Source organism: Psammomys obesus, unplaced genomic scaffold (genome assembly GCF_907164565.1).
Source record: "Psammomys obesus unplaced genomic scaffold, mPsaObe1.curated_primary_1811, whole genome shotgun sequence".
In the NCBI taxonomy this organism is placed as follows: domain Eukaryota; kingdom Metazoa; phylum Chordata; class Mammalia; order Rodentia; family Muridae; genus Psammomys; species Psammomys obesus.
In genome coordinates this window covers 1,322,113-1,335,414 of record NW_026596101.1, presented here as the reverse complement: position 1 = coordinate 1,335,414, position 13,302 = coordinate 1,322,113, and the positions used below count along the sequence as shown (strand labels likewise).

Here is a 13,302-nt window from a genome sequence, read left to right as displayed (position 1 = left end):
AGTCAGGAGTCATCACTAAAATTTAGTATGAATCATGTGGATTTATTTTTAGTTTTGTTGATAAGAATACTAAGGAAAGTTGAAGAAAGTCCGGAGAAATGTTGATGCAGTAGTAAAAAATCAAACAGATCTTCACTTGAGGACCAGTTCTCTACCCCTAAACTATGTGATGTTATGTGATGTTAATAAATGTCTCTGAACTTCATCTGTACAGTGAAAATAGCAATGCTTGCTGTTCAGACCCACCATAGATGATACTGCTGTTATTCCACATAGAATACTCTTTTTCTTGTCAACTATGAACTACCTAGATTAAAGATGATAAATTCATGTCAGAGACAATCCCTGTTCCCCTTACTACAGAACCTACTTGGATACTGAGAATAATACAGCCAGTCCTGATGAGACCTGATAGGCTAGGGTCAGATGGAAGGGGAGGAGTACATCCTATCAGTGGACTTGGGAAGGGGCATGGGAGGAGATAAGGGAGGGAGAGTGAGATTGGGAGGGGCCTACAGTTGGGATACAAAGTGAATAAACTAATATTGAAAAATAAAAATTTAATAAAAAAACGTTAAATTCTTCTTTCTGGTTGTGCTTAATGTGTAATCCCAGTAATCAAGACTTGTGGGATGTATGGTAAGGCTATCTCAAAAGCAAAAGTCAAAGGATGCTTAAAGCTAAAATTGTAGAAGAATAGAAGGTGTTACCATTAATATAGGGAAGAGATGCTGTGTTTGTAAACAGCATGTATATATCCTTAGGGATACCTTAATAACTGAAAATTTCAGAACTGCTGACAGTTGAATGAAATCCTTGCTTAGAAGTAGAATAAATATCACTTAGGTGCTTAAGAAAATGAGTGAATACAGGTTTTACATGCCCAAATTTAACAAAGCTAAGAAACTACTGGGAATATACTTGGATGTGGGATGCAAACCATTATTGAGAAATACTTTTCAAGTTTGAGCACAAAGGAAATTCCGTATTTAATAATAGAAAGAATAAATAGTATGCATCCATATTCTTTTTACGCCTATGGTTTACATAGAGCCTTCTTTTAAATTTTTGATTCTAAGTTTATCTAAAGTTTTTAAAGTAAAACTTGGAAAGGTAGTTAATACTTCGCTGAAAATGCAGTTAGTTTCCCTGTGACATTAGTGGCAAATTACTATAGCACATGTACAAGACTATTATCATAGCTGTGAAATAGGGACATGGTAAATTGCCTTAGAATTTTCAACTTCTTTCGAAATTGTAAAGTAATTGGATCCTTTGCCAATGCAAATTCTAAGTGCCAATATTTTTCCCATATTATTTTTGGGCTCCTTTTGTTTTGATTGGTTGGTGATTGGTTTTGATTGTTTGGGTTTATTTTTTGAGACAAGGTTACACTACGTTGTCCTGTTTTGCCATCTTTCTGCCTCAGTCTAGAGTGCTAGGTGGAGGCATGTTCCATCACACAAAAATAGTACTTTAATTCAAGTAGTATTGGCTCTTGTTTCTGTGCTCATACTGTTCTTGAGTTAACATACTAAGAAAAGCATTCTCAGTAAAAAATGATAGAATAGTATTTCAACTAATAGTCTATTCAGATTCATCATGTGATTTGAGAATATTTGTAATCCTAAACTCACTCGTTCTAGTTATATACAAAGATGTAGACAACCAAATGTTTAGGCACACATGTACACTGACACACTTAACACCCATGTAGGATTCAGAGAATAACTTGCATCAGTCAGTTCTTTCCTTCTTCCTGTAGATCTTAAGGATTAACTTAGCTAGTCAGCTTTAGCAGCAACTTTCGCCTTCAGAGCCATCTCATGGACCCTTTTCATTTTTATTTTTGTTTTGAGGTTGTTGCTCAGTGATAGTACTTGTCTAACATGAGAAAAACCCTTGGTTTGATCTCTTGATACCACAATTTTTAAAATAGTTTACCTTTGCTTGGTTTTATTAAATTGATCTAAGACCACAAAATAAGCATAGCATCATTTGTGGATTAGGTTTTTCTCATCTTCTTGACTCTGTAAGTGAATTAAAGGATAATGTATAAGACCAATTCTCTTAGAAGTATAAACTTGACTTTATATTTGTTTTTTAACATTTGAAATGGAGAAAGCAATGTAACACAGCCACGCATATTGGATAATAAAACACGTTTATAATTTTCTAATGAATTTATCTGAAAACTTTTTCCAGATGTATTTATTATGAAAACTAAACTTTAAGATGGGCTATCAAGCTAGGCATGGTAGTATATGCCTTTAATCACAGCATTCAGAGCACAGGCAGGCAGATCTCTGGGTTAGTATACAGAGCAAGTTCCAGAACACCCAGGGCTACAAAGAAAAAATTGTAAAAAAAAAAAAAAAATTTTTTTTTTAATATACACTTGGTTGTCTATTATTATATTTCATTGATAATAATATTAACCTATTGGCCGCGGGGCTGCACATTTGTGATCTCAGCACTCGGGGGAGGCACAGGTGAGCCTGGTCTACAAAGTGAGTCCAGGACAGCCAAGGCTACACACAGAAACCCTGTCTTGGAGGGGAAAAAAATTAAGCTAGGGTTTTCCAAAGAAATTTGACGAACTAGAGTTGAGTAGCTAGAACATTTCTAGTCAGTTTTTTTTTGGTGTTTGTTTGTTTGTTTAAAACATTCTCAGTATTGCTCGGTGTGGTATATGCCTAAAAATCCCACTGGAGAGGCTGAGAAAGGAAAATCCTAAGTTTGAGGCCAAACTGTTCAACTTTACAAGACCCTGTCTCAAAAAAAATACATGTTAATATCAATTCAATATTATTGTACAGAAAATAGAATAATTTTCAGAAAAAGCACTATTTTATTTTTTTTTTTTTTAATCAATAGGAATAAGCTAGGGGGAGCATTGTACTTCAATTGTAAAGTACATGGCCAAAATATACAAGGACAAAAAGATTTAAATAATAGTGTAATGGAAAATACGATTTTTTTTTTTAATTCAGTGAAAGAAGACGATAGTTTTTCAATTACAGATGATTTTCAAAGAAGGAAAAAGGTGTAGTAGGTATGTGCTACAAAAAAAGTGGAGTAGGAATCACTGCCCCTAACTTAATTATAAGTACTTTTGTAAACAAGAATGCTTTCTTTAAGTATAATTTAGGGGGTTAGTGAGTGGCTCAGTGCATAAAAGTGCCTGCTGATCAAGTCTGAGGACCTGGATTCAGATTCCAGAACCATGTAAAAGGCAGGATGCAGTGAGGTATGCTTATAATTCCAACACTACTGTTGCAAATGAGATTGTGGAGACCAGTAAAAGGGCCAGAAGAGACGAGGCCAGCCAGCCTGGAGTATGCTGTACAATAGAAGTCCTGCTTCCGCTGGGTCAAAGGAGAGCACTAACTCCCAAAAGTTAGCCTCTGACTCCACATAGGGCCCTTACAAATGCGGCCACACACACATTTCTTTTTCTTAAGCATAAATTAGGATAGGGGTATATAGCTCAGTGGGAGAGTCCTTACTCAGTATTGTGGGTGTCCCTCAGTTTAACTCTCAAAACAAACTGTTATTGGTTTTTGGTACATACTACAATCCTAACATGTGGGAGACTTGCAGGAGAATTGCCAACAGGTACTATCCCAGCCTAGACTACATGCTGGGCCACAGTGAGAGACCCTGTCTCAAACACACACGTAAATCTATGAAATACAGAACAGCCTGAACTATGTATTGTGAGACCTCAGAAAATACAAGCCTGACAACCCGGGCTCAATTCTTGAGACCCATATGGTAAAGGAAAGAGCATCAACTTTCCAAGTTCTTTTGACTTCCGAATCTATGACATAACATACATAGCATGCATCCAACCTGTACACATACACACATGGACATGAAATAAAATATTTTTTAAAACTAAATAGAAATTAAAAGTTAAACCTAAACGCTATACATAGAAAATCCAAAACCAAGAAACAAAACAAAAGAGTTAAACCTAAAGGTAGGTGATAGAGTGAGTGGATGGTATTTTCATAGTTCATAAATAGAATTGCAAAGACATAATTAGATACATTTAAGTAAAAAAGCATTGTAACAAAGCCAATAAAGAAAAAAATTTAGATTTATTTCTGTATGTGAGTGTTTTGTTTATGCATATGTATGTTTACCACATATGGTCCTCATGCCCATGGAGTTCAGAAGAGGGCATTAGATTCTCTGAAACTGGAGTTATAGATGGCTATGAGCTCCCTTGTGAGAGCTGGCAACTGAACCTGGTTCCTTTGCAAGAGTAGACATGCTCTTAACTACTGCCATCTCTCCAGCCCCAGTAAGTAAGTTTTAAAAGCAAACAAAATTAAAAAGTACATTTGTAACATTTTTGACAGTCAACATCTTTATTTATAGAATTCAAAGAAGAAAGACCAGCATACTGGCACTATTTCAGCTGAACATTAGCAGATTCACAGAATTTACATTCACAGAAGAGTAAATACAGAAGTAGTAAGCATAAGTAAATGTATAGATGTACATGCATGAAGATCAGAGGAAGCAGTCAGGTGTCTTGCTCTATTGCTCTTTACACTGCTGCTCTCAAAGATTGTCTCCAATTGAACCTCCACTTAGCTTGGCACAGCAAGCTCCAGTCATCTGGTCTGCTCCCACCCCACCACTGGGGTACAGGCAGCAGTGCAGCTATAGCTGGCTTTTCATGTGAGTATGAGACTCACACTTATATTCTCAAGTGTGCACATCGCCCAACCCCATAGTCATTCTTCTTTTGTTTTTTTCAAGACAGTGTTTCTCTGTGTAGACCAGGCTGGCACCACCACCTGGCTTCCATAGTCAGTCTTTTATTTTAAATATATATATATTTATATATATATATTTATATATATATAAATATATATATTTATATAATTTATATATTTATATATATTTATATAATATATATATATTAAATAAATATATATATATATTTAAAATAAAAGACACAGAAAGCCCTATAAATAACAAAAGGAGTACAGAACAAGTGGAGGATAGTTTTTGTTTTTGGAGTACATTTATAGTTGCAATAAAGGAAACTTTTTAGTGTTCATGGCATAGCAAGCTCAGCATGCCCGTATTCCAGGTTTTTGAAGGCAAAGACAGGAGAAAGATGCCAGCCACTTCAAGGTCAGCCCAGTTCACAATAGTAAGACCCTATTTCAAAACAAACCCCATACTACCCCCAAAGAAAGAGACTAATAAAATTTTATTCACTAGCAGAAACTCGTGTGTGAGTTTAAATGCATGAACGGTTTTGTTTGTTTGTTTTTGTTTTTTCATGATCTTGGGAAGTATTAAGGCAAGGTTTTTAAAATTGAGTATGAGTGTGTGTGTACGTGTGTACATGTACACTTTTGACAACTGTATCCAAAAAAAAATAGGAAAACAAATGGCAAAGACCTGTCCTATGAATTCGGGCAGTCATTTCGTTTGTTTGTTGATATCATGTTCATTAGTTTGTGTAGCAGGTATATTGGCTGCTCTATTACTCCAGTAGTTTTGCAGGTCTAGTTATATACTGAACATTATCACCAGAGGAATCTTCCTAAGTACACCCTGATCATGATCCAAACTTTGCCTTGAAGGCTTGGTATGATTGTCATTGTTTCTACCAAGCCATGGGGCTACAATTTAGCATGCTTTTGTTGTGAGGATAGACTGGATGACTAGAAATGAAAGCTCTGTTGGCAAAAGTTCCTGTCGAGGGTTTGTAAGGCCCCAAGTTTGATCTCCAGCACCATATGGGGCAGGGGACACATCAGAGTCTTCATCTTCAATACAGGGTGATGATAATTATCAGCAATAATGCTAGGTTTAAGTTTTCATATCAAGCACACCATACAATATGTGCCTAAATAGTGATGTTATTTTATTTTGTTTTCTGAGAAATGGGAGTCATAGTATTGTTCAGGCCCAGACTCAACTCATGGGCTAGAGCAGCCCTTCTACCTCAGCCACCTGAATAGCTGGGGCTATAGTCCTTTAACACTTTATCTGACTTTACCTATTTTGAAGGGTGTTTGTGTATTTATCATCATAACCAAGGGGCCATACTATGCATGTGGAGTTCAGAAGATAACTTTTGGGAGTTGGTTCTCTCCTTCTACCTTCATATGGGCTCCAAGGGTTGAACAGCAAGCACCTTTACTTGTCAAATCATCTCAAAATCGCTTTTTTTGTAACTTCTTGAACCACTAATTTTTTTTTTAGGCCGGGCCTCACTATATCGTATCCTAGCCTAGAACTTGATATTTTAGGCTGGCCTAAAATTTGAGTCAATCTTGTCTCTGCCTCAAAACTTGTAGTGTTAGAGTCAAGCTTGGTCATACCAATCAGTAATTTATGTTAAACATATTCTCTCTGAGCTCTTTGAAAACAATGTATAATGGCCCTTACACACCTAGCTTTTCATGTAGTACATACTAAGTAAATAAATGGTCTTTTTAACTGTAAGTGAATAAATGTATATTTGTCATCTGAGATATATTTTGTCCTGAATGTCCTCTTAAAAATAAGTAACCACACCTGCCAGGGTGGCACACACCTTTAATCCCTGCATTGGGAGGCAGAGGCAGGCAGATCTCTGTGAGTTAAAGGTCAGCCTGTTGTGCAGAGCAAGTTCCAGGATAGCTAGGGCTGTTACACAGAGAAACCTGTCTTAAAAAAAAAAAAAAAAAAAATCAAGTAGCTGCAGTATATATAACATAGAACATAGTCACTGAAGTATGATAAAATTGCTTTTTTAAATGGACCTAAGGATACAGTTAGTATAATCAGAAGGAGTTTGTTGTTTTGGTTTGGTTTTTTTAAATAGCTGAGGAGTATTTTTTACAGAAACCATTTTTTTCTAGCTCCTAGTATCCTAGTTGAACACTAGGAGCTAGATAAGGATCCAAGATTATGTGTGTCTCCTACTCAGAAAAGTTTTCCAGAAGAGCTGCTAAAAGAATACATAGATGAATGTAGGCATGCCAGTTCAGCAGGTGATAGTATAGAAGTTAAGTAGAAAGTGGTTTTACAATATAACACAAGTTTAAGATTCTCTAAAACACAGTGGAATATAACCTATATTTTACTCCAGGAAAAAAAGAAAAAGAAAAGAAATCCCCTTGGCTTTAATGATTAAAATTGTCCATATTCATGTGGCATTTCTCTGGGACACAGAATGCCTCAGAAGTTATTTTCATTGTAATGATGAGAAGTATGTTTAGGTATCTAGGTGGTGGTAGCATATGCCTTTAATCCCAGCACTCAGGAGGTAGAAACAGGTGAATCTCTATGAGTTCAAGACCAGTCTGGTCTACAGAGAAAGTCACATATAGCCAGGGCTACAGAGCAAAAACCCTGTCTCTCAAAAAAAAAAGGGGGGGGGGTGGGGGCAGTGTTTGAGCTTTGGTTTGGTTTTGATTAGAGGAGATTATGTACTGGGATGAGCCATAAGAAGAATTAGGATTCATTTCAGGATAGAGTTCAGTGCCTTTGCTACCTAGCCTTCCAGTAAGATATGATTCAGCTCTCATCCAAGCTTTGTGTTTCACAGACTTACTGAGCCCATTAAAGAAATGGAAGTCTCGCTATCTGATGGAGCAGAATATCACCAAGTTGCTTCGGCCTCTGTCTCCAGTTACACCACCCCCTCCCAGCTCAGGCTCAAAGAGTCCCCAGCTGACCACACCTGGCCAGACTCACCCAGGAGAAGAGGAGTGTCGAAATGGATACAGCCTCATGTTCTCACCAATCACATCTCTTACTACTGCTAGTCGCTCCAACACTCCTCTGCAGTTTGAGGTGATTGGGGTTTGGTTGTTGGGAGTGATTGATATGAAAATCATTGTTTATACCTTTTCATTTCAAATATAATATCATTTCAGATGTTTCTTCTTCATTCCTAAGAAAATCGGAAACCTAGGGTCACTATGGGCTGGTAGGTGGTAGCCTTCTGTCTTGGCAGCCCCTGTTCTTGCCAGAATATTAACAGAGTGCTGTTAAGATCCCATTTACCTTTCTTTTGCCATTCAGTCCTTCAGTCTTAATTTTAGGTAGTAAGTATACAGGATCTTTATCTACTGTCTGTGTTAGTCAAAAGAGGTGTCTAGGTGCCCATGGTACCTATTAGTCTCATGAGTCTGGGAACTCAGACTACACTGTGGGCTCATGTTTGTATGTCTAGATCTCAAGCTGTGTAAAATGTTTTTCCCAGGCTCTGTGGTACCTCCACTGTGGCCTCAGGGAAAATGGGCTTAAACATTTGGGGTATGGCTTTCAGCAAATCTGGGTTTTTTTGTGTTGTTGCTCATTTATTTTTCCCACTGCGGGTGATTTTCTCTCCTTGTTATAATGCATTATGACTAAGAAGTAGACTAGAGGCTAGTTACATGCATTCATGGTTGGATTTCATTAAATATGTATATTAGCTGTTCTTAAAAATGTTATACTCAAAAAAAAATGTTATACTCAATTATTTCAGTATCCAACTTCACATGGCAGTCATGAATATTATCCATGTGTTTTAAAAAAAACTCATTTTTGCATGTTGCTTTCATTAGATAGATGTCTGTTGGAGTCAGAGACTTGATCTACCCACTAAAAATGTTCACATCTCAGGATGTTCTCTTGATTAAGTTGAGTGTCTTAGCAGATCACATTGTGCTTGAGACTTTATGAGTGTGTAACGATTAACAACACCTGGATTCTGAAGGGGTCTAGCAACTGAAAGCAGATCGATGTGCCATTTTATTTCTGACTCAATTCTGACTATAGAGCAAACCTTTCTAGATGGGAAAAATCTTGGTTTCATTTGTTTTTTTCTAGGGAAATTATCATATTCCTATGCTATTCTTTTAAATCAGATATTAAAGAAGAATTCAGACCTATCTAACTTTGTCTACTTAACAGTTAAGCTTTCAGTTAGCAATTAGAATTTGATTGTAAGGTATCCTAAGGAGAAATTGTTCCTGGAGTACAATCAGTTATAGGAATAGACCTGTACCTTATCATGACAAGTTTCATTATTAATGTGGAATTACAGAAATAAGAAGGTTATACATTTTCTACCCTTGATGCATTTTTAATAACTATAAATGCTACATAAATGAAAGGTGTTTTAAGAGAGAAAACATAAGTTATAGTGACTCTTGGTCTGAGCATAATGTTAAAATACCAGGAAGCAGGTTGGCTCATCAGTGAAGTAAGGCACTACCAAGCCTAACTACCTGAGTTCAGTCCCCACATAGGCATAAAATAAGTAAATGTAATTTTTTAAACAATAAAACAAGCAACTAATGGGCTGAAGAGATGGCTCAGAGGTTAAGAACACTAGCTGTTCTTCCAAGGGTCCTGAGTTCAACTCCCAGACACCACATGGTGGCTCTTAACCATCTATACTGAGATTGGTACTCTCTTCTGGCCTGCAGGTACACATGCAGGCAGAACACTGTATAAATAAGTAAATAAATTTTGGGGGCTGGAGAGATGGCTCAGTGCTTAAGAGCACTGTGTGTTCTTCCAGAGGACCCCAGGTTCAATCCCCAGCACTCACATGGCAGCTCACAACTGTTTTTAATGCCAGTTCCAAAGGACTTGACACCTTCACACCAGTGTGCATAAAATAAAATTAAATAAATTAAAAAACAAGAAGTGACTAAAGACATAGCTTAGCAGTAAGGAGCTTGTGCTGCTCTCGCAGAAGACCAGAATTCCATTACCAGCGCCCAAATTGGGTGGGCCACACTACTCATAATTCTACTTCCAAGGGATGGAACTCCCTCTTGTGTCTTCCTCAGGCACATCGACCCATAATTTTTTTTAAGGTGAGTTAAAATATTTTAGATGCTAGTAAATGGCTTAGCAATTAAGGGCACTTGAAGGTCTTTCCAGGGACTAGGCTTTGATTTTCAGCACCCACATAGTAGCTCATAACCCTCTAACTTCAGTTCCAGGAAATCCGATGCCCTTTCTACTTTCCACAGACAGCAGGCACCTGGTGCACAGACATTATATGCAGGTATAACACCCATCCATACATAAAATAAAAATGGAAAAATAAAATAATTTTTAAAAAGATTATCAGGAAGGAAAGAAATGTTAAATAGCAACAATTGAGATTAGTGATTATAAAGTACTAATTTCATAATGCGGTGTCACTTTTCTCATCATTACAAAAAAGCGTCACCATCATTCTAGTCTTTGTCATCCTTCTGACAGCAGTGGTCTTTTTCTGTATTTGAGTACACAAAGGTTGGTTTGCAAGTGTTTTCTCATCGAGACCGACAGTTGGGCATTGGCCATCCACCTGTAGTCCCCACAGTTGAAGACACCTAAGTTTGAGCCCACTGTGGGCCACATTAGCAAGATCCTGTCTTTTAAAAGGAAATAATATATTGAAAGATGGCATAATACAAAATTTACTTCTATATTGTTTTTTTTAATATGTAACTCTTATTTGGAAGAAGAAAATGTTGAAATGAATTTTCTGTTAAAATTTAAAAATATATATATAATATATGCTAAAGTGGTGAATGAGTTAAGAGCACTGGGTGTTTTTCCACAGGACCCAATTTTGAAGTCCCAGTAAACCCACCATGGCTCCTTACAGCTATCTGTAATTCATTCAGTCTCTTGGGATTTAATTCTCTGTTCTGACCCTTCTGGGCACAACATGCAGGCAGGCAGGCAAACTGTTCGTATACATAAAGTAAAAAGTGAATCTCAGAATTTTTTTTTTTTTTAAATATCAAAAAGTGTGACAACTAAAACTAGCTTCAAGTGGGGAGGAAAAAAAATCTTTGAACAGTAAACGTGTTCAGGACATATCTAGTGAGGGGATGAGATATACAGTCAAATAGAATGAGGAGAAAGAATCTAGAAGAATGAAAACTACTTGAGAGAACAAAGCATTCTTAGTCTTGCCTTTCCCTTGTTGTGTGCTCTCAGATCTGTACTCTGCTCTCTATTTTACACAGTCCCTCGTATGCCTTGTCCATCCAGCACCCTCTCTATTGAAAAACATTCACTATCCAAACCTTGTTTTGCTGAAGCACCTCTGTATAACCTGCTATGTATATCATGGCGTAGCTTATGTCTGCTATCTGGGCTGCAGTTGTTGATAGTCTGTATATTGAGAACCCTCTCCTTATCCCAGCGCCTGAGTACCCTGAGTCCTTGTCATAGCTGCTATCATTGCTTTCTTGTTGCCATTCACACTGCCCCAACAAGAGCTCACTGTCCAGTACCCATGTGCTAGAAGGGTACTGCATCAGCTAAATGTCCTGTCCTATGTATCCTATATAAGTCACAGAAGAAATTTACGTATACATGATACTTGGGGGAGAGGCTGTTTGTTTGTTTTGTGGTCTCTAAAATACACCTCTGTTAGAGGTGTTCAGGTCTTTAACTGTCATTTGAGAGGAACTGGCAATCTCCATCTCTTGTTAGTTTCCAGGTATAGCCCTTGATAACTGATAGCCCTGAAGTTGGTAAGAAAATGAAGAAAGACTATGGTCAGCGGGGTTTTGAGGTGAAGAAACAGTTCTTCTAGGAAGAATAATGGGTAGGGTGCCCCCCTTAAGAAATACTGTAAGTCCCCTAAAATAAAAAAAGATGTAACAATAACATTTCACCTAACTCTTTCCTGAGTTCTACTTGAGATGTTTACGTACAGGATAAAACATTCTTAATTGCTTTCCAAGACAAGAGGAAGCTTTTAGCAAACCACTTTGTCCATGGAGATGAGTTCTGCAGTTAAACACTTCACCATGGATGCCTAACCAACCACCTTTCACTCCTCCCTCTAAAAAGTTGTCGCTAGCACTCATGCTTGACTTTACTTCTGTTTTGTTTTGCTTTTTTACTCAAAGAAGATACATAACAAGATGCTTTTCCCTCCTCTAGAACATATCCTCCCCTGAGGGTTCCCCTGTGCATAGGCCTGGGTCACTATCACCTGAGGTAGTTGTCACACCATTTCAATCACACATGGAGGATCAGAGTGAGTGTGCATGAGTGTGGTTCTGAATGTGTGGGAGGGCTGAGAATCTGAGTGAATGGGGTGCTGGGCTGGGGGGGAGCCACTCTTTCACAGCAAGTAGGATGAATCTTCTTTGTAACTGTTTGCACAGGACCATGGGATTAGACAAAGGAAATTAAGTAGCTGTATATATGTTGTGGTTGCTTTTGTTGTCATTGGGGGAAGAAGGCTGAAGAGTCACTAAAGAAGATAATCTTCAAAGGATGCAGATTCTATGTGTGTGAAAACCTTGTTAGAGAAAGTAGTGAATAGCGGTGTCCATAAAGAACGAAAGTAAAGTTGGTAGACACTGTCTCAGTACCATGTCAGCAACATACTTTATTACACTGACAGTTCTTCATAACCAGGAGTTTGGGCTTTGTGTGGTACGTGAGCAGCTTCCTTAGGGCATCCAACTTTCTTTGGCTTTCCTTTATTTTCTCTGGAGCGCCTTGCTGGGTATAAATATTCAGGAAAGCATAAGCCCACACTCTGGGTTACAAGCCTTTATTCTACAGTGGCTCTGATACAGTTGCTGTATCCTTTTAGGATATCAACTTGAATGCTTTTCTCAGAAACCCTCCTGCTATAAAGAGCCAAAGTTGAGATTTTAGTGTTAGGTTTTAATATAAGCTTTAGACAGATGTAGTAGTTACTAGTCCTGTAAATCTATATGGAGCCTTTTTTTTTCCTCTTAACGAGAAAGTTATAATCTCTGTACCTTTTAGAAAATAATTAATCTTTAATCCCAGTCTGTAAAATAATCAGGGCCCAACTCCCTAAGAACTAACCAAATTCTGAACCAGTAGGACTTTCTATAGATTATGAAACTGAAAAGATTGTATTCTACTGGTTTACTGTTGATTTCCTGGGTGTACATTTGTTGGGAAAGTATAGGTTGCTCTGTTCTTGGTTGCTAAATATTCCAGTATAGCAAGGCTTTGGTACTTGCCCTCATATTTGGGTTTCTGGTACCTTCTTTAGAGGTAGTCGCCCTAATAGAGGAAATCTTGGTGTTAGAAGATGAGGATAAGCAATAGTAGGTGGGTTGTCACTGGTGTGTCAGCTTTTGCTATACTCTTCAGTGATAGACTTCAGCAGTCCTTTGATACATTGGTCGACAGCAAAGGACACAGAAAAAAGATGAGCAAACAGAAAGTTGTGTAAGAAACATAGTTTTAAGATGAAAGTGAATGAAGAACAGTTTAGTGCCCTTTAATGCTACTTACCTACTCAATCAATAATTCACGTGCTTGGCTTTTCAGCTA

General features: G+C 37.5%; 1 protein-coding gene across 14 annotated transcripts in view; it reads left to right on the top strand.

Moving 5' to 3' along the window:
• Setd5 (SET domain containing 5) overlaps positions 1–13,302 on the top strand; it is an 81,988-nt gene that overhangs the window by 57,230 nt on the left and 11,456 nt on the right. For all 14 annotated transcript variants that reach the window (XM_055628473.1, XM_055628466.1, XM_055628469.1 and 11 more), the window contains one exon: positions 7,571–7,818. In XM_055628473.1, coding sequence (XP_055484448.1) covers positions 7,571–7,818 — 248 coding nt within the window. The remainder of the gene's footprint in view (positions 1–7,570; positions 7,819–13,302) is intronic.